The sequence below is a fragment of the Saccopteryx bilineata genome, chromosome 4 (assembly GCF_036850765.1).
Source record: "Saccopteryx bilineata isolate mSacBil1 chromosome 4, mSacBil1_pri_phased_curated, whole genome shotgun sequence".
Lineage (NCBI taxonomy): Eukaryota > Metazoa > Chordata > Mammalia > Chiroptera > Emballonuridae > Saccopteryx > Saccopteryx bilineata.
Genome location: NC_089493.1, coordinates 69,209,613 through 69,231,793, shown reverse-complemented (window position 1 = coordinate 69,231,793; position 22,181 = coordinate 69,209,613). Strand labels below are relative to the sequence as shown.

At 44.6% G+C, this 22,181-nt stretch overlaps 1 protein-coding gene across 1 annotated transcript in view; it reads left to right on the top strand.

The window, feature by feature from the left end:
• Window positions 1-22,181, top strand: part of GLDN (gliomedin) — a 69,454-nt gene that overhangs the window by 16,281 nt on the left and 30,992 nt on the right. Inside the window, exon 2 of the mRNA XM_066276679.1 lies at window positions 17,475-17,526. Coding sequence (XP_066132776.1) covers window positions 17,475-17,526 — 52 coding nt within the window. The remainder of the gene's footprint in view (window positions 1-17,474; window positions 17,527-22,181) is intronic.

The following is a 22,181-nucleotide window of genomic DNA, read 5'->3' as shown; positions in this document are numbered from 1 at the left end:
TACTTGAAGTTGTCCCACAGCTCACTGGTAATCTGTGCACTTTTTAAATCTTTTTTTCTCCATGTGTTTCATTTTTGCTGGTGTCTGTAGCGATGCATTCACATTCAGTAACCTGCGATGTCCAATCTCTTCTCAGTCCCATTCAGTGGACTTTTCATCTCACGCACTGTAATTTTTATTTCTAGAAATTTAAGTTCAGTGTTTTTAAAATACTTTTTGTGTCCATTGCAGTAAGATAGTAAATACAGAAAGGTAAAAAGGAAAAAAAAATGTCATTTTAAAATTATTTTGCAAATTAATGAGTTGGTGTACATAACTTATGGAGAAATTACCCTGTGATCCATTTTACTTTGTTATTTTAACTTATAAAGAATCATCAGGAGTCTGATCAAGCTGTGGCACAGTGGAAAGAGTGTCAGACTGGGATGCAGAGGACCCAGGTTCGAGACCCTGAGGTCACCAGCTTCAGTGCAGGCTCATCCGGCTTGAGCGCGGGCTCAATAGCTTGAGCGTGGGGTCATTGGCATGAACGTGGTATCATAAGCATGACCCCCTTGTCACTGGCTTGAGGCCAAAGGTCACTGGCTTGAAGCCCAAGGTCCCTGGCTTGAGCAGGGGGTCACTCCCTCTGCTGTAGAACCTCCCCCCTCCTCAAGGCACATATGAGAAAGCAATCAATAAACAGCTAAGATGCCACAATGAAGAACTGATGCTTCTCATCTCTCTCCCTTCCTGTCTGTCTGTCCCTATGTGTCCCTCTCTCTGTCTCTCTCGCTAAAAAAATAAATAATAATAATAATAAAGGAATCATCAGGAAAAGAACAAAAATATCCTCACCTCTTTAGTCAGGGCTCAGTTCTCAAAGTCTGAGCTAGCAGGGAGTTTTCTGAGGGGGAGGAGGAGAGAGGGAGGAAATGCAAAACCTGGAAGATAGTGAAACAGGCCCTCATTTTGATAGCAAAGATAGAACTTCCCAACTGTGGGTAGGGATCATCCGCGTCAAAAAGACCTGGAAGAATCTGTTTAAAATGCTAATGTTTATGGCAGCATTGTTCACAATAGCATAGATCTGGAAACAGCCCAAGTGTCCATCAGAGGACGAGTGGATTAAAAAGCTTTAGAACATATATACTATGGAATACTACTCAGCCATAAGAAATAATGACATCGGATCATTTACAATAACATGGATGGACCTCAATAACATTATACGGAGTGAAATATCAGAAAAAACTAAGAACTATATAAATCCATACATAGATAGAACATAAAAATGAGACTCAGAGACATGGACAAGAATGTGATGGTAAGGGGGGGGAGGGGGCGAGGAAAGAGGGGGGGTGGGGGAGGGGAGGGGCACAAAGAAAACCAGATAGAAGGTGACGGAAGACAATTTGACTTTGGGTGAGGGGAATGCAACATAATCAGATGTCAAAATAATCTGGACATGTTTTCTCAGAACATATGTACCCTGATTTATCAATGTCACTGCATTAAAATTAATTAAAATAAGATTAAAAAATGCTAATGTCTGGGCTCCATGCTGGATCTCCTGAGTTCAAAATGATAGAGGTTGAGGCTGGGAATCTATATGTAAATTGCTCCCTAAGTGATTCTAATTGGAGAATCACAGGCCTGGAATTAAACCAGATTGGGTGGGAGAAGGGGGTAGAGGGTTGGTAGTCAGAGGTTTAAAAAAGGAGGGCTCGGCCCTGGGACAGTTTGGATGGGGACAGGTTAGATCTGCAGGTGTTTGATTATGGTGAGGGTGGATTTTTTTCATGTTTATTGGTTATTTGAAGTTTTGCATTTTGTGAGATTTGTTCATGTATGTTTTAGCTTTAAATTTTTTTTAACTATTTTTTTGATTTACACATACAGTGGGAATGCTCTCGTTTCTCTTCAGATCGCATAAATCTTTCGCCTTTTTACACATACAGTGGTACCTTGAGATATAAGTTTTATTTGTTCCATAACCGAGCTCATAAGTCAGTCAACTCATATATCAAACAAATTTCTCCCATTTAAAATAACTGAAATAGATTTAATCCATTCCAGCCCTGTGAAACATCCCCAAACCATCCTAAATTATGAAAAAAGACGTGTTTTTTATTAAGAAACATATATGTATACTTTACTAATGCATAACAAAATATATGAAATAAAAGAAAAAAGTGTTATTTAGTACTGTGTTCTTACCTTGGAGACAGATGAGTGCGGCTGACGGAGGTGAATGGCGGAGGAGGAGGGAGGGAGGAAGGGATGCAGGCACTGCAGACACATAAACTAAAACTGCACTTTCTTAACACTAAATGTAAACTAAAACTGCATTTTCTTTAAACAAAACTAAAACTGCACTTTCTTTACTTAAAATGAAACCACAGAAACTTAGTTGTAAAAAAAAAAAATGCACTTTCTTAACTTTAAACTTAACCTAAGCTTAACATTAGGTATTTTTCGTTTAATCATCACCTGTTTTTGCCTTTTGGGCTGCACTTTCACTTGCAGGACTTTTGAATAAAAATCTATCCAAAGAAGTTTGCTTTTGCCTGCCTTTTAAAATGTTACAAAATGTGACAAACAAGTGTCATTAAAAAGTGCTGGAGCACCACCAGTTGAAACTTTTTCTGGGTGTTTCTTTTCAATGAAACTTGAAAGCTTCTCCCACATTGCCAGCATGCTTTAATTTCACTTGTTTAAATCACTTCCTCCAACTCTACCTCCTCCTCACTACTAATCTCTTGCAGAAGCTCCGTATGTTGCATTATCTGTAGCTCCTTCAACTCCTCAGTTGAGAGTTCCTCCTCATGTTCCTCAATGAGCTCGTTTACGTCACCTGCATCTACCTCCAGACCCATCGATTTTCTGAGGGACACAATCTCCTCCAACGCTTCTACCTCGGTCTCGGTCTCTGGTTCGAGTCCTTCAAAGTCCCTGTCTGCAACAACATCAGGCCATAACTTTTTCCATGCCAAGTTCAAGGTTCTTGTAACCTCTTGCCATGCCAAGTCAATAATAATATGTAAACATATCACGATGTAGTGATCTTTCCAAAACTCTTGAAGGGTTAGAATTGTAGTCTCAGTCACCTCAAAGCAGTGGCGGAACAAGTGCTTTTTGTAAAGCCTTTTAAAGTTGGAAATGACCTGCTGATCCATAGGCTGCAAGATTGAAGTCAGGTTGGGTGGGAGGTAGAGGACTTTCACGAATTTGAAGTCATCGAGAATGTCATCTTCAAGACCAGGTGGGTGGGCTGGAGCATTATCAAGGATTAGTAATGCTTTCATCGGAAGTTTATTTTCTTGAAGATATTTCTTCACGCAGGACCAAAGATGAGATTTACCCATTCAATAAAAAACTGCTGTGTAACCCATGTCCTAGCATTGGCATGCCACATAACCTGCAGTTTTTCTTTAAGAATCTTGTGAGTCTTAAAAGCTCGAGGATTTTCGGAATGATACACTAGCAGTGGCTTTACTTTACAGCAGGGTTCCCCAAACTTTTTACACAGGGGGCCAGTTCACTGTCCCTCAGACCGTTGGAGGGCTGGACTATAAAAAAAAAGCTATGAACAAATCCCTATGCACACTGCACATATCTTATTTTAAAGTAAAAAAACAAAACAGGAACAAATACAATATTTAAAATAAAGAACAAGTAAATTTAAATCAACAAACTGACCAGTATTTCAATGGGAGCTATGGGCCTGCTTTTGGCTAATGAGATGGTCAATGTGCTCCTCTTACTGACCACCAATGAAAGAGGTACCCCTTCTGGAAGTGCGGCGGGGGCCAGATAAATGGCCTCGGGGGGCTGCATGTGGCCCGCAGGCCATAGTTTGGGGACCCCTGTTTTACAGCATTTGCACTAGCATTTGCACACAATGCAAGGGTCAGACTGTCCTTCATGGGTTTATGGCGTGGCAGTTTCTTCTTCTCTGCGGTGATGAAAGTTCTCTGGGGCATTTTTTTTTTTCAAAACAATCCTGTTTCGTCACAGTTGAACACTTGTTGGGGGATGTAGCCTTCCTTTGCGATAAGCACAGCAAAACGTGCGATGTACTCCTCAGCTGCCTTAACGTCAGCACTCGCAGCTTCACCATGCCTCACCACCGAGTGGATGCCAGTTCTCTTCTTGAAATTTTCAAACCAGCTGTGACTTGCTTTAAACATATCTTCTGCTGCCTCTTTTGAGGTTGATGGTTCTTTCTTCTTCAAGTTGCCGTAAATAATATGTGCCTTTTCGCATATTACAGTCTCCATCACTGTATCTCCTGCCAGCTCTTTCACCCACACCAGCAGAAGCTTCTCCGTTTCTTTGTGGATATTTGTCATTAATTGGGACAGAATTTTAGTTCCTTTCACTAGATTTGTGTTTTTGATGGCATTCTTTTGTTTAAGGATAGTACAAATTGTAGATGTATTGTGGTCGTACAGCCTTGCCAGTTCAATCACTCGTACACCACGCTCATATTTTTCTATTATTTCTTGCTTTACTTATATCAATATCATTCTCTTCTTCTCACCACTGTCCTTTACACTCACTTTCTTTGGCCCCATGATAGCACACAAAAAAGTTAGTTAAAAAATGCAAAAATGATGCAAGAACAAGTAGTGCACATGAGATTCGACTTGATTCTGCAGGTAACACATGAGAAGGAACAAGATGCTGGTGTTGTGCTGCCGACACTGGACCCGTGCGCCTACGTGCCAACTAGCAGCAGCTTCCCGGATCACGGGAATTTCACTCAGATCTCGAACAAAAATACAGACCGAGTCGTAGATCGTATCTTAAAAAAAAAAGTATGTTGGTTTGCTCGTATCTCAAGGTACCACTGTACCGTTTATAAAAAGTTATTAGCTTTTTGTGTATTGTACATTGTTGGGTAAATGAGTTTGTAAAATCTGTATTTTCTGGCTTTGCTCACTTTTATTGTTAAATATGGCCACTGCTCATGTGATGATGCTGCCACATGATACTGATAATTTCCTTCATGCTTGGGAAGGGGCTTGGTTATGCTAATGTGCACTGGAGGAGGGCTTTCTTGCCAAAAAGTTTTAAAAGGAGGGGCTAGGAGGCCATTTTGGAGGAGACCACATTGTTACAGGGGGGGAGAGGCCGTGTGGCTGCAGAGGAGAAAGGTAGCTAAGATGGAGGCATGCTGAAAAGGAACAGAGGTGAGGGGCTTTGTAAACTCCGCTGAACTGGTGAGGGCCTTTGATTCTAGGAAAACTTGGATGAGTCAGTGGCTTTGGAAGCCCTGAATGGAAAGGGAAGTGTTTTTCTGCTGTGTGTATTTACTCACTTGCTGGGTGCAAGCTAGGATTAAAGGTAATGACCCACCAGTTCTTGGCTCCGTTCTTTCATCACCATCTATCTGAATCAAATGTGAACCTGCACGAGCCAGGCGACTGTGATGGCTGTGACTACTGGACTTACATTTAGCATATTTTGTGGCAGAATTTGGATCAGATCAGTATGGAGCCGCTGCCACCCTTGAGTGGTGGGGTAGAGAACTGGCTGTTGTCATGGTTCCCCATGGGTGTTCTTTTGAGGACCATAGGCTGGCTGATTTGTAAAGCTGTGCATGAGGAAACCAAGAGCTCTGAGCACGAGGCTGCCCAAGGCCTGAAAATAGAGCAGCAGAAGGAGTTGGAATGGCCACAGAAGGAAGAGATGCAGGTCTTGGAACTGGAGGAAGCACTGGAGAAGGAGAGCATGTGGTTGCAGGGGGAGAGAGGCCATGCGGTGCTTGGAGAGAAGGGAGCAAGATGGAGGCATGCCGATGGGGAAAAGGAGGTGGCTGAGGCTAGTGGGGCATTTGATTCTAGAAAAAACTGGAAAGATTCTCCTGATTGTGGAACCGGAGAATGTGCGAATGGGTTTTGGTGCCGTGTGTTTGTATTTTACTCATTGGTCGGTACAAGTCCAGAATTAAAATAATGGCCCACCAGTTCTTGGCTCCATTGTTTCTATACAATCTATCCGAATCAAATGTGAACCTGCACAGGCCAGGCGGCTGTGACGGAGGCTGCGGCTACTGGCCGTATACACGTGTAGCCATATTTTCCCCTTAATAATGTTTATAACATTTTTTGAGAACTTACAACTTGCCAGATGCCATGCTGAGAGCTCTAGCTATGTATGTCAGAACTGTCCTTGCTTATAAGGTAGTCACCATTATTGTCATTATTATTATTCCCTGTTTGCAGACAGGTCACTGAGAGTTAGAGATTAAGCATCCTGTCTGAGGTCACAGAGCCAGTGAGTGAAGGAACTGAAACTCAGAGCAGATGGAACGAGTCTGACTCCAAAGTCCATGTTCTTCAGCCTTGGGTGTTAGCTGCCTTTTACTTTTTTTGTTCCTAGGTCTTTTCATTTTTACACATGAAAGGTTTTATTTTCATGTCATCGAATCTATTAAGCCTTTCCTCTGTGGGTTCTTTTGCTTTCTTGCTTAGAATATTCTTTCCTACTTCAAGATCTCAATATCTATGAGTCACCGATATTTTCTCATAGCTGCACATAGTTTCATTTGAGAACTATTCCATTGCTTTTTAGTATGTGTTTAAAAGATACGGAGATTAAAAAGCCTTTCCCCTTTAAGAAACAATTAGCCAGAATAAGTTGTAAAATTGCTGGACTTAAAAATAAGCCATTCATGACAAAACAACTTCTTAAAAATAAAGTGCAGACAAGGAAGTGAGAATAGAAACTTGGTAATTAGCTGCTACTTTTTTATGACGGGAGGAGAACCATCTCAAGATGAGACGCAGTATGAGTAGATAGATGTGACCCATGTTGTCTCTGTATTTATATCTGTCTTGGAGGAAGAAAGATCCTAGCACAAGCAGTAGTGGGAGACTGCATCTGAGCCTCCTCTGGGAGTGGCCCAATGGTTTTGGTTCTTAAGCTGGGTCAGCCAGTTGGTGCCAGTGACTCTCCAGTAAGCAGGCATCAGGAGGAAACACAAAAGGACTGGCCATTCTCAAGATGCAGCCAAGAGGCAGCTGCTTGAACTGCAGACGGGACAAGGCCAAGCACCTGCGCTTGTTAGCACCCGAGGAACTCCCAGTGGGAAAAGGGAAAGGTTTAGGGAACAGGATTATATGACCAACGGTGGCTTGTATTTAGTGTCTGGTTATTTATATAAATCCTAGTCTGTGATACATTTTAATTCGGTTGGTAGTTGAGCTGGTAAGTAGACTTTGGTTAAATATCTCTATAAACTAGTATAAATTGATTTTTCTAAAAGCAGAATCAGCTGATTTACATTCAAATCATGAAACACATGTTTATATAATACCTGTACCAACATACACAGTTGTTTTTATAAGGATTATTTCCCTACTCCTCACAGTCGCTCCCTGGGGTATTGTCATGGGTCCTATGTTATCAAGGGGCTGAGAGCTTGTTCAAGGTCCTGTGCAGTCAACAAGCAACACTAGCCACCCCTGTTTGACCTGGAGTTAGAGCCTAAAGAAAGCCCAGAGCGGCCTGACCTGTGGTGGTGCAGTGGATAAAGCATCGACCTGGAAATGCTGAGGTCGCCAGTTCGAAACCCTGGGCTTGCCTGGTCAAGGCACATATGGGAGTTGATGCTTCCAGCTCCTACCCCCCTTCTCTCTCTCTGTTTCTCCTCTCTCTCTCTCTCTCTCTCTCTCTCTCTCTCTCTCTCTCTCCCTCTCCTCTCTAAAATGAATAAATAAAAAAAAGAATTTGATTTAAAAAAAAAAAGAAAGCCCAGAGCGCACCTGGTGGAGGACAAGCTCCTCCAGAGACTTCTGTCCTGCATATTTTGGCATCTTTTTTTTGGGGGGGGGACAGAGAGAGGCATAGATAAGGACAGACAGACAGGAAGGGAGAGAGATGAGAAGCATCAATTCTTCATTGTGGCACTTTAGTTGTTCATTGATTGCTTTCTCATATGTGCCTTGAGTGGGGGGTGAGAGGGGGGCTACAGCAGAGCAAGCACCCCTTACTCAAGCCAGTGACCTTTGGGCTCAAGCCAGCAACCATGAGGTCATGTCTATGACCCCACACTCAAGCCAGTGACCCCACGCTCAAGCCAGGTGAGCCCGTGCTCAAGCCTGCGACATTAGAGTTTAGAACCTGGGTCCTCTGCATTCCAGGCCAACACTCTATCCACTGCGCCACCACCTGGTCAGGCTTGGGTGTCTTTAGTGTTGATAAATGTCATGCTGGGCTGCTCCCCGAGGCCCTGATCGCAGCTGTAACTAACTTTGCCGGAGACCTTGGGTGAGGGTGTTTGCTGGAACTGCCCCTGCCACTGGGATGGTCGAGGAGTCCTGAGCCCAGAACAGCAGTCTCTGAAGCTGTGACTTTCCAGCCTTTGCGTGCAAGAGAACTGGCCAAGGCTTGTGGGTGGACTCCAGACTAACACTCATTAATATTTTTATGCAGTGCTTTACTATGGAGCCCAGCCAATGCCTGAGGCAGGGGGAGGAGAGCCCTGGGAGTCTGCAGTCAGGCTCCATCATACAGCTCAGCTGGGTAGAACCTACTCAGCCAGATAAATGCCTTGGGTATAAAGAGTCTGACCTCAACCCTCGGCAGTTTGGCCCCACCCCTTCGTCATCCAATCAGCAAAGCAAGAGGAGCTGGTGAATACCATGTTTTCCGCATGGCATTGTGCTTCCAGTGATGCTTGAGTCTCCTTTACCCAGTCTCTGCCTGGCTGAGCCAGCCCTAACCAGTCCCGGGTGGAGAACTCATGCAGGTGCCGTTCTCAAGAGAACGTGTAAGGTTTATGCTATTGCCCCGCAACCCAGCGACACGTCCATGGTTTCTGGTTTGTATTCATGTTGATGTGTAGCAGGAGGACAGCCAGGTCTCAGGCGCCCTAATAGGAGAGAACCCTAGCATCCCCAAGCTCCTATTATCCAGGGATTAGTGGAATGTCTACCAAAGGAAAATTATCCTAAGCAAACAGGCTCTAAGAGAAACAGGTAGCCAGCCCCAGGCTAGACATTCAGTTCCCACAAACAATGTAACTGCCAATCAGAAAGGAGCATCATTGATTGAGGAGCACATTTCCCACCCAGTGGAGTGAGTGATAGATAAGGAAGTATTTATTGTGTACCGATTGTGTGCTTGTTCTAATGGGGGGTAGAGGAATGGATCAGTGAAAGGGCCAAACGGAAAAAGGATGAAACAGTCCCTACCGATAAAATTCAATCTGGTTAGAAGCCAGAATAATGTCAAAAAAATGTGTGCCAGCCCCCAGCCACACAGGGCTGCTGCTCAGGAGGGGCAGTCGGTGGGAAGCAGGGTCTCTGGGGAAGGCTGGGAAGGACTCAGCTAGGCTCTGAGGACCCCAAGCAGGATGAACCAACATGAGCATTCAGCCCCCAGCCATCCATGTGGGATGGGCAGGGCTTGCTCACTTGAGCTGACAAATGCCGGGACCTTTGGCTGATCTTCCTGTGGGGCTGTAAGTAGGAGATCAGGTCCCACAATTCACCACCATACAGGGCAAACCCCAGCTCCTGTTGGGGTTTGCAGATCGTTGTCACCATATCGGCAGTGTGAATTCCTGCCTCCCCAGGGATGAGCTAACCCCAGCTTCAGACCCTGGTGAGGGTCCTCCAACACCTCTCATCTAACCCTCAGGTACAGGCAGCTGGGCCACCACATTCATAGCCCCGTCTCTGCAGGACAAGGAATCTCACTCAGTCAATAGCAGACTGATTAGAGCTGTTTCTAAAGGATCATTTGCATGCACATAATAATAGCAATTTGCATAATTAGGGAGAGTGATAAAGAGTATTCAATTGTCTAAAAAAATGGAATTTAAGTTACAAAACAGGTCGGGTCTGAAAGGTGACTTAGCATTTAAACAGTGTTCTGTACTTGGGCAACTTTAGAGAAGCTGGGGCAGGACACATTGTTTTCGCAACGTGCACACCAGAACAAGCTGGCGACATCGGGCAGGTTTGCTCCCTTACTTTTTCATGAATCAGTCCAGAGAGTAAAATGTGAGAGGAAGGGAGATCAAGGGGGCAGCCAGCCCCCTGCCGTGAGGTTTTGTGTTCAGATGAATAGCGGCAGCTCACCGCATTTAGCTCTATTCATTCTGATGAAAAATACCTTTGATTAACCTTTCACTTTCACACAAAAAAGATTTCTCAACACTGACACATTTTCAACTAGTAAAAATCTAAGATACTGTTCACATTCAAAGTAAAACTAAAGCAAAAATGAGCATTTCAGGTTGAATTTAGACAATTCCTTTTGCAACAACTACCAGGGGTCCCCAAACTTTTTACACAGGGGGCCAGTTCACTGTCCCTCAGACTGTTGGAGGGCCACCACATACAGTGCTCCTCTCACTGACCACCAATGAAAGAGGTGCCCCTTCTGGAAGTGCGGCAGGGAGCCGGATAAATGGCCTGAGGGGGCTGCATGTGGCCCGCGGGCCGTAGTTTGGGGACGCCTGAGGCAGTACAGAGGAGTAGACATGGGGGAAAGGAACCCCAGCTCTGGAAGCTCGGGGGAGCTCAGACCACCTACTCCGTTGGCTTTCTCTGGACCTCAGCTCTCTCCTCCTTATTCCGCTGACTCTAGGGCTCTGGGTGTTTCTCCCCATCTCCTCCCCCGCACCCCCCCACACCCCGCCATGGGAGCAGAGTTTGAAATCATCTGTCTAGTCTACATCTATCTGTCATTTTACAGATAGGTAACTAAGGCCAAGCCCCACCCCAGCTCACTCAGTGTGACTCTATTTTTATTTGTTTTATATTTGGGGGGTTGGCAATTTATGTGGGAAAAATAAAACTCTTATGACTAATAGTGAATAATTTTTTTAAAGCTTTACCTTTTTTTTTTTTTAATTTTACAGAGAGAGGAGGGGTGAATCCAGAAGAATTAACTCATAGTTGTCTCGCTTTAGTTGTTCATCGGTTGCTTGTCATATGTGCCTTGACTGGGCAAACTCGGGGCTTTGAACCGGCAACCTCAGCCTTCCAGGGCAACACTCTCACCACTGTGCCACCACAGGCCAGGCACGAACGATTTTAAAATTACTGGATTAGACAACTGTTCTAATTTCTTCTATATTTATTTGCCTAGAAGCAGCAAGGTCTGTCTACATTATTCCAAGTGATGGGGGGTAATTGTGAGGTGAGATATTTGGGCTTGCAGGGAAAGGTGGGTCATTAGGTTCGCAACATACTGTCTCTTGGAATTACTAAAAACACAGCGAAACAAATCACTCATTATTCCAACATATCTTTTAAAACTATATACACTAAGAAGCAAAAAGCTTCATTTTATCTCATAATCTTCGTCTCCAGGAGGAAACACATCTCGGTTAATGGTTTGGTTCATGATCTTCCAACTTGTCTCTGATCATTCAGACATATCTAGGTATTCTTTATCAGCCAACACGGTGTCTTGTGTTACGTGGCCTGAGCTGCACCTTGCTTTTATCACTTGGCAAATGTGCGAAGGCCATCTTTCCAGAACAGTACATACACATCTACATCATTTCTTTTTTTTTTTTTTTAATTTTTTTAAAATTTTATTTATTCATTTTAGAAAGGAGAGAGAGAAGGAGAGAGAGAGAGAGAGAGAGAGAGAGAGAGAGAGAGAAGGGGGGAGGAGCAGGAAGCATCAACTCCCATATGTGCCTGACCAGGCAAGCCCAGGGTTTCGAACCGGCGACCTCAGCATTTCCAGGTCGACACTTTATCCACTGTGCCACCACAGGTCAGGCTACATCATTTCTTTATCTGCTGTTTAACAAGGGCCTGTTTGAACATTTAGGTCATTTGCATGCTTTTATCATCAGAATGTTGCATGAGCATCCTTGGCCAGATATCCTTATATATTCTCCTTACAAGTGAGATTTTTTCATTCATAGCATTTTCTAATAGATACAGCAAAATTATGTCCTATGTCTTTTTCATTGGATTTAAAGGCAGCTTATGCCAAATGATTCCAGGTCAGCAAGAAGTCCACCACGTTTCCCCTGGGGCCCCTTCTTTGCCCGTGAATCCCATGAGTTCTACTAATTCAGTGATACCAGTTCCGAGTTCAGAGAAGAATATGGAAGGTTTGGTCAGGCTGCTGGCAGGACCCCTTGTGGCTGTCTTTTCTCCCATTACGACACTATGTTGTCAGAGCTGACAAGCCCCCATGCAGTGTGATGTGTCCTTGCTCATTGATGCGTTAATCTTTTCGATGGGGAGATGGCCCTGACACACCACAGTGTTCCTTCTGGGGAGATGATTCTGGCTCCTCGGTGACGTATTGAGCGGGGGCACACTAAAACTGAGCTCTCAGGGGTACTGTCTTTGTGTTGCACTAAGGGTGACAGATGTTGTTCCCAGAGAATGTGTCCCCCAAGCTAGTGTAGCTCGGTTTGGAGGGCTTCCCATCAGTGCTGTGGCCCTTTCCTGTGCCTCATCCACCCTCTTCCCAACACTATCGAATTCTCATTTCATAAACCCAGACCAGCAGTTAGTTTTCACTGGCTCTCAAGGCAAGCTCTCCCTGGGAGACAGCTGATATGCTTTCTCACTTAGACCCTATCTCCCCCTTGAAGTTCTGGGCCTGCAGTCAGGCACTGTTCTCTGCACAGGAGATACAGACAAAAGAGAGAATAAGTTCTCCTGCTCCCAAAATGCTTCCATTCTTTGGGGAGCAAGGGCAGGTAATAAATACATATATGCTTAGACAAGACAGAATTAGATAGTGTTAAGTGTCACAAAGACAGAAAGCCAGCTGAGGTGATGGGGAGTAGCTGCTGAGGCTACTTGGAGTTGGGGAGCCAGGTAAAGCCTTCTGATGAGCTGACATTTGAGCGGAGGCCTCAGTGAAGGTGGGCGCATGGCAAAGACCCTCGCATGATAACGGCCAATGTGACAGGAGCAGAGTGGTGGGGAATGGCCTCCAGGCAGGGCCACACTACAGATGGATCATGCCAACACCCCCCAGGACAAGGAGCTCTAAAGCCTCTTCCAGCTTTTATCATTTTCCAATCCTAAACCAAGATTTAGGAAGCCCTCTACGCCAAATGTAACTCCCTAATTTGAAAATCTAGATTTTTGTGACTTCCAATTTTGGATTTTCTTATTTTCATTCAAATTCTTTTTTTTTTAATTTTATTATTTTTTTTTTACAGAGGCAGAGATAGACAGGGACAGACAGACAGGAACGGAGAGAGATGAGAAGCATCAATCATCAGTTTCTCGTTGCGCGTTGCGACTTCTTAGTTGTTCACTGATTGCTTTCTCACATGTGCCTTGACCGTGGGCCTTCAGCAGACCGAGTAACCCCTTGCTGGAGCCAGTGACCTTGGGTTCAAGCTGGTGAGCTTTTCCTCAAACCAGATGAGCCCGCGCTCAAGCTGGCGACCTCGGGGTCTCGAACCTGGGTCCTTCCGCATCCCAGTCCGACGCTCTATCCACTGCGCCACCACCTGGTCAGGCTCATTCAAATTCTTAATCATTACTCTCAGGCAAACAAATGTTTCTGACTTTCTCGTGGCCTCACCTTTTCATACCCTATGTTTCACCTTGATACAATCTTGTGCAGCCCACATTTGTTAAAAGAATATTCCCAAGTGATAGTCCCAAGTGAAGAGTAACACAGCTTCTGGTAAATATCCACACTGACATTTAGCATATAAATTAATCCAAAAAGTCAGGAAATGAAATCTTCCTCATTTTTTTTAACAGAATCTGGGCCTACCCAGACCAATATGAGTATAAAAGAGAAAGACTAATTTTCCCTATTGATGTTTCTGTTGTTTCAAACTCCTCCTTCTGCTGTGATCCCCTAGGCAACCAATGAGGCATTGTAAAGTCTTTAATGGTCCTCTCAATGGGCAATTACACATTTTTTAGACAATAAATTTTGTTGGTCATGCAGCTGATTACATACATTTATGAAATGACTGAAAACAATGCATCGAAATTTCTTCTGTCTAGTTGTGTTAAGATAGTCATCAAAGCCATAATAAAAAGCACAGGGGACCTGGAGTCAGGAGAGCTGGAGGTGAGCCCGCTCCTCTGTGAGCCAGCAGTGTGCCCTTGAATAAATGACGCCACCTCTAAAAGCCTCCGCATTCTTATCCGTATTAGAGCAAAAGGAACAGGACCCAATCTCCTTGAGCTCAAAGAGTGGTCGGGGTACAGAGGGAAGGGTGTGTTTTACGGGGGGGCACGTGGATGTTCCCAGGCATTGCTAGGGGAGGGGTGGTACATATGTGTTTGTTTTTATTATTCATCTTTAAATTGTTTGCACACACTTTCTGTATTTGTGAAGTGTATGATATATCCCACAATACATTTCTAACTCAGTCAGTAAATACTTGCTGACAGACTTGACAGAAAGTAAATGCAATACGAGTCCTCCTGTGGACCTCCTAGTGAGCAGAATAAACCTGAACAGAAGACAAAACCAATTTCCCCTCAAATCAAAACAAGTTCTTTTAGAAAACCAGTTTAATCGCAAGTGAAAATGTTGAATAAAACCAAAGGGCATATATTATGCTCAGTACAGCTTCCTCCCACCCAACCCACCATTTCTCCTCATTTAAGGGCTTTTTTATGTTTTTCCCCAGAAATAGTCTGGAAAGCCAAAGATAAAGAGCAGACCCCGAAAGTGGCAGGAGCGGAAGCAGCACCCAGAGGCAGTGGTGTGCACACTGCCTTCCCGCGTCAGTGGAGTATGCCGCACACGCAGCTCTGTACTGTGCATCTTTCACATTTCTTGGAGAGCTTTCAGTATCAGCCTCGTGGATTTAAAGTCTTTTTTTTCCCCACAGTATTTCCTTGTGTGGCTATGCTACACTTTATTTAACCAGACCTCACTGCTCAATATTTAGGTTGTTTTCAGTTTCTGCTCTCGCCCACATTTGCGCAATAACCATCTTTATGCTTACATCTTCTTACACGTATGAGCGCATCTGTAGAGTAATCCTGGAGTGTAATGGATCAAAAGATGCCTCCATTTACATTTTAGTAGCTGTTTCCCAAACCCCTCCAAAGAGACAGAGTTCCCCTTCGCAGCTCAATCACCAGTGCTGCTCTCCTGACGTGCCTGTGGTATGTGCTCTGTCGGTCTTTATTTGCAAATCTAAGAGGTGAAAATAGTACTTCATCCTCTGGATTTATTTCTTTAACTCTAAGTGAAGATGAGGCATTCTTTTTTCCTTCTCTGAACTTCCAGTTTGGGTCCATTGTCCATTTTTCTTTGGTTTCTTACAGAATGTTTTGTAACAGCTCTTTCTATACAAGTCTTTTGCAATTATTTTTCTAGATTTGTGTTTCTCCTTTGTTATTGCCTGTAGTATTTTATTTCTTGCAAAAACTTTAAATTATTAGATAGTCAAATATATCAATTCAGCTTCTCTATATATACAGTAGGGGGGTTGTCTCATTCTTAGAAAAGTCTTTCCTATTCTAATGCCGTTATAAATATTTTCTCCAAGTTTTATTCCAGTACTTTCATTGGTTTTTTTTTAACTGTTAAATTTTTGGTCAATATCATTTAATTAACTTATTTAGTGTAAGGAGCAAGGCAGGGATTCAGCTCTTTATTTTCTCCCAGGATATCTGTTTAGCTGTGTCAACTTTATTTCTTAACTAGTAAGTTTTCTCCCCACGGTCTTGAAATGCCACATTATTTAGGTTTAAAAATTGCTGTATCTAGAAATTGAAAATTCTTAGATGGGAAATTGATAAATTAACTATCCTTCTTAGTACATTTAAGGAACTATCAAAACAACAGCATAAATAGAGTGTGCTTATCATGTGCTGGGCCTGTTCTAAGTGTGTTGCATGTATTTGCTCATTTAATCCACATGACCATGCTATAAGGGAGGGCCTATGAGCTTTATTTACAGACAAGGACACTACAGCACAGAAAAGCTAAGTAACTTGTCCAAGGTCATGCTACTGTGAATGGCAAAGTCGCGATGTGAACACAGGCAGTTTGACTTCAGAATCCACGCTTCTACCCGCATACTCTGCTGCCTCCATGAAATGGAAAACACTTTTGTGTATGCTTCCTACATTCCAGGCACTGTTCTAAGAAATTCACATATACTCATTGTTTTCACTCTTCACAACAATCCTAAGAAGGAAGCACTACCACTCTCTCCGTTTTACAGATAAGCAAACTGAGGCAGAGTATGACTAGAGGACATATAGGGAAGGAGAGTAGTGTAAGGTGAGGCCAGGCAAGGAGGACTTTTGCTCCGTCGCTAGAGGAGGAATCATAGAAGTGTTTGAATCAGGACTGACCCCATCAGATTTGGTTTTGTGAAGCTCATTAGCAGTGTGGAGAATGGTGGGGGGTGGGGCTGCACGGTGGGTGTGAGGGAACCAGATATCAGGCTAATACCACACTGCAGTGACACCCCCCCTCCATAGGTGGCCATCCAGCAGTGAGTAGGCAACATCCGGAAGGCATGAGGATTACCACCTTCTGGGTTCAGGGTCAGAGCTCAAGACAGGCTCTTATATGATTTATGTTTTCAGAAAAAAACAGAGTGGTAAGAGTTAAGTACCTTTCCCCTGCTCACCCAGCTAGTAAGTGCTTGCTCCTTAACCTCTCAGCCTTTTGACCCTCTTTATTGGGGCCCACAGATAGAGACCTGTAGACGCTGGGGGCCTGGCTCAGCACAGCCTTGGGAATTGAATTTGGCAATCTCTTCACCATCCTGTCTTCTCAGAATTTGATAGAAATCAAGGATATTCTATCTGCATTGTAGATAGATGAACTTCTGATATCAAGTATCTTCAGATCTTTTTATTTATTTATTTATTTGTGGCAGAGAGAGTTAGAGAGAGGGACAGATAAGGACAGACAGACAGGAAGGGAAAGAGATGAGAAACATCAATTCTTTGTTGTGGTTCCTTAGTTGTTCATTGATTGATTTCTCATATGTACCTTGACCGGGGGGCTACAGCAAACCGAGTGACCCCTTGCTCAAGCCAGAGACCTTGGGCTCAAACTGGTGAGCCTTGCTCAAACCAGATGAGCCCGCACCCAAGCTGGCAACCTCGGGGTCTTGAACCTGGGTCCTCTGCATCCCAGTCTGACACTCTATCCACTGTGCCACCACCTGGTCAGGTTCTTTAGATCTTTAAAAGGTTTCTTTTCTATCTTAGTTTTTTTTCCTCAAACTTCTGCATAATCTCTTGAAGTTACTTTTTATAATTACTATAATTTCTTTAAAATTTTTTTATTTGATTTTAGAGAAAGAGAGAAAGAAAGAAAGCATCGATTTGTTGTTCCATTTATTTATGTATTTATTGGTTGGTTCTTGTGTATACCCTGACCGGGAATCGAACCTGCAACCGTGGCATATTGAGACAATGCTCTAAGCAACTGAACTATCAGGCCAGGGCTATAATTGCTTTCTTCTTGTCTGAATAAAGGGCAAGTTCAGGACCCATTGCCTACTGTGCTGCGATTACTCACAATCTCTCTCCCTGCAGATCCGGGTGATGGTGGACCTGTGCAACAGCACCAAGGGAATCTGTCTGACAGGTAGGCGGGCTGGCCACTGACTGACGGCTGCTCACAGAGCAAACATATGTGCTAGCCAGAGGCTAGGGCAGAATGAACAAACACCTTGTCACACTTTAGGTTATAAAACTATATGTTGGTTTACTTTTACCAGATGTTTTTAATGGGATGAGAATCAATTGTAACATAAATATGAAAAGTAATAATTTTGATATTGCCATAGAAATATAGCTATGGAAAATAATGAGGTCTTGGGTCATTAGAAATGTGTGGTATCTTGAACCAGTGTTGTAGATGTTTGCCTATTCTCATTAGTTTTTTTTTTTTAAGATTTTATTTATTGATTTTACAGAGAAAAGAGAAAAATGGGGAGGAGGGAACAAGAGGTATCAACTCATAGTTGCTTCACTCACTTCTGATTGTTATTGTTTGTTGTATGTGCCTTGAGCTGGAATTGTGGGGTTTAGAACCAGCGACTTCAGCCTCCCAAGTCAGCTTGCACCACCACAGGCCAGGCTATTCCCACTCGTTTTTAAAAGGGCAAAGAAAGGGCAAAGACCTTAAGTGGTAGCATTCTCTTACCAGGAATAATTATTTCCCTACATCATCCATATATGATGCATATAGCATGAATGTGAAGCTGCAGAAGCAAACTGCTAATTAGTCAAGAAAACACTTTTTATGAAGAGTGGTCAGTGTGGTGCCTACTGTGTGCTAGGTGGGACTGGCAGTTGGTCACACGCTGACCTCCCTGTACCCAATGATTCAAAAACAAATAGACAGGAGAGAGGGACTCAGCCTCAAAGGAGAGCAAGCCTTGGGACAAGGAATGGCTGGTGGGTGGGGCAGGGGAGGAGGGGAGTGGTTTGGATGTGCCTCCGGCTCCTGAGTCTGACAGGGTCCTGCATGGCACCTGAGGGGAGGGGCACCTGCCTCCCACCTGCAGCAGCCGGAGCCAGGAATTCATGTGTAGCCCCACCCCAGGATGGGCTTGTCAAGCCTGGTTTCAGACAGCGCATCTCCTGCCTCTCCGAAGGGAGACTAGGACTCTGAGGAAACAGGAAGAATTATTTTTGCATTAAAATTCCATTATAAATGCATGCTCTTGTGGACTTTACAACATAACCAAAGACTTTGGAGCCCTCTGAAGCTTTGTTGGGCCACCTCAGTCTATGGCCCCAGGCTCTGGGGAGGTCCCATTCAGCTTTCCTTACACCCAGGGCTGCACTGATGGAGCCCGTGTCTACTGAGGAGAGGGAAGCTTTGCCCCTTTGATCAGTGTTCTCCCCAGGACCTCCCATTACCCGTGTGCACTCAGTGGGAATCTGCGGGGGGACTACATCAGGGGGTTCATGTAAATGATTAAATGGGGTGGTGAACCTGCATCCAAGTCTGACTCTCATTCACTTAGTTTGGCCTCTGAGAGAAAAGCTATAATCCTGTGACTTCTTGGGAAATGATAATTGAGTTACTCAAGTCACATTTCAGCCCTCACAGAAAGTTAAGTATCTTCGGAACAGCTTGGTCCTTTGTTCTGAAACTCTTGCAGCTTAAACACCTTTCTTCCATCGCTGGAAGTCCCTTTTCAGAGTTCCCACGTGTGACAGTAATGAGTGCTGGAGAAATGCTCAGATGGATGGAATTACAGGCACAAAAGCCCTGTTGAGAGGCACAGGAAAAGCCTCTTCCTTTTTTATTTTTATAGTGCTAGAAGAGCCACACTCTCCAGGGGATGTGTGATGGAGCTATTGAGACACTTAGGGGAGGTTGACAGCGGGCGGGGATGGCAGCTGCCCGGGAAGTGGGTTCAGGAGGTTATTCTTTGGCACCTCAGAATGATTTTCAAAAGCCAGCATCTTCTCCTTTTCACAGCAGCTGGAAATTGGGCCTCCTTTTACACAGAAGGCTCTTCCATTAAATCTTCAGTGTGAAAAGTACAAGTTACAAAGCGAGATGGTGCCTTGGGATAGGCCGAGCTGTCTGGGCTGGGGGTGGTAAGGTGACAGGATTGAATTGGCCACTTCCTTGGCAGGGGAGAGAGCCGCATCCAGAGCCCCGAGGAGAGGTGGGCAGGAAGGGCTACCAGGGCACACCTTGGGCTCGGGGCCTGAGAACAAGATCTAACGCTACACTGGGTTCATCTTTGTAAAAGCAGGTGTTGTGACGTGAGGCTAGTCCAGCTGTGACCATGAGACCACATTCCTGTCCCTTTTCCTGGACTCAGCTGTGGTTGCTATGGGGACAAGAACAGGTGCCGTGTAGCTTTGTGCGGACTGTGACATCCCAGGTGAAGATGGTGGCATTTCACTGGCTACCATAGTTAGGAGTTTTGCTAGTGCAGCTTGTCAAACAACCATGGCTTCTCCGGGTGTGACTTACCCCTGTGCCCAGATTCCCTGGGAACCCTAGAAGCAAATCCTCTGGGAGAGCAGGTGTCTTGAAGAAGGTGGGTTCTTCACTCCCGGTGGCCTCCCCATAGGACTTGTAGGAAAATCTCTAAAGCATCGCATTGCTGAACTGCTTGTCAGGGAAGACACACTTGAGATCCACAATATTCATTCTCCTTACAGCCAAGTGACTCCAACGCAGGGATGACACCTGTCACTACTCCTTATCCTATATCCAGGCAGACATCATGAATGGATCACAGTTGCTGCTGAGCATGGCCTTATGTCATTCTTGTGCTCCAGAAAGCTGTACTAATTGGTTAGAATTGAAACTTGAAGTAAAACCTATTTGCCATCCCTATTATAATTTTTAAGGTTGCTATGGCCATAGTTCAAAGATGAAAGTCACCAAATAAATGGGATTGGACCAAAGCAGCAGCTTTTAAAAAAATTTTTCATTGAATTTATTGGGGTGACATAAATGTGGGTTAATAAAATTAAATAGGTTTCAAGTATACATTTTTATAATACAAAGCTGCAGTTTAATGGGAGCTTGTGAAGAAAGATAACTTTCTATGTCAGGTGCTTTTGGACTGGCCCAATAGCTGGTGGCAGAGTGGCCCTAGAGGGTGTACCAGCATCCAGGGTGGGAACCGAGGCCTCAAAGCTGCAGCCGGTGCAATTTCTGGTCAATGGATGGACAGACCATTCTTAGCTAGTGCAGCTGATCATGTTTCATTGAACTGGCTTCCCTGAGCAAACCAGCCAGTTGTTAGATTCGGCTCCAAGTGTGAGAGCTTAGGTCCTCACAGGCCCTCCCTTAAGAAAAGCCACGCAGGCCCTGGCTGGTTGGCTCAGTGGTAGAGCGTCTGCCTGGCGTGAAGGAGTCCCGGTTCGATTCCTGGCCAGGGCACACAGGAGAAGCGCCCATCTGCTTCTCCATTCTCCCCCCCCCTCCTTCCTCTCTGTCTCTCTCTTCCCCTCCCGCAGCCAGGGCTCCATTGGAGCAAAAAGATGGCCCGGGCACTGGAGATGGCTCCTTGGCCTCTGCCCCAGGCGCTAGAGTAGCTCTGGTCGCAACAGAGCGATGCCCCGGATGGGCAGAGCATCGCCCCCTGGAGGGCATCCCAGGTGGATCCTGATCAGGCGCATGCAGGAGTCTGTCTTACTGCCTCCTTGTTTCCAGCTTCGGAAAAGTAAAAAAAAAAGAAAAGAAAAGAAAAGAAAAGAAAAGAAAAGAAAAGAAAAGAAAAGAAAAGAAAAGAAAAGAAAAGAAAAGAAAAGAAAGAAAAGCCACGCATGTACGACTCCTAGGGGGAGGAGAGGCCATGCCTTCTTTGGCCAGGGCTCTTGGCTGGCCCTGAAGTTGTGGCTGGCCTGAATCCCGAGCCCCAGGAAGTCCTTGCTAGGCTAAGAGTGGGAGAGAAGCAGGGCTCCCAGCTTCAGCTCCTCGACATGCTCCAGGCCTGCCAGCATTGGGTTCGTAAAGTTGCAGCTTTTACTAGCTCTTCCTAAAGCAGCAGAATCAGACTTCACTTTTTTATTATTATTATTCATTTTAGAGAGGAGAGAGAGAGAGAGAGAAAGGGGGAAGGAGCAGGAAGCATCCACTCCCATATGTGCCTTGACCAGGCACAAGTGCAGAGTTTTGAACTGGTGACCTCAGCATTTCCAGGTCGACGCTTTATCCACTGTGCCACCACAGGCCAGGCCTAGACTTCACTTTCTAAAATGTTTTTATTTGAGGTTTTTGGCTTCTTCTTTCCTTTAATCAGCAGGGCTTCAGGAAATACATAGGCACTTCCTCTGTGGTCATTTCTGTTAAAAGCAAGTGCCTTGGGTCAGGCAACACCAGTTCTGACACCATCCCAGGGTGAAAGGAAATCAGACAGGCGTCTTCCCCAGTGATTTGGAATGACCGTGGTGGGAGGACACAGGTGGGCAGGCTTCCCAGAGGCCCGTAGCTTTAGCCACTGACCAGGGCCATCCATGAAGACAGGAATTGAGCCTCACACTTCATTATCACTCATTCCCCGTAACTGTGGTGCCTGTGTTCCCTGTTTCAGTTAAGAGCCTTCTGTTTGCAGTAGCAGGACCCCATTAGAACTTATTTGGGAAAAAGGGGGTATAGGGTCACAAATTATTATAAGGATAAAGGGAAGTATTTGTCAAAATAGTTTAGCCCATGCTCTGCTAACAATGAAACTATAAAATCTCAGTGGCTTAACACAGAAAAGGCTTATTTCTGATTCCACAAAGTCCAGCAATGTTTGGCTGACCCAAGGTAGC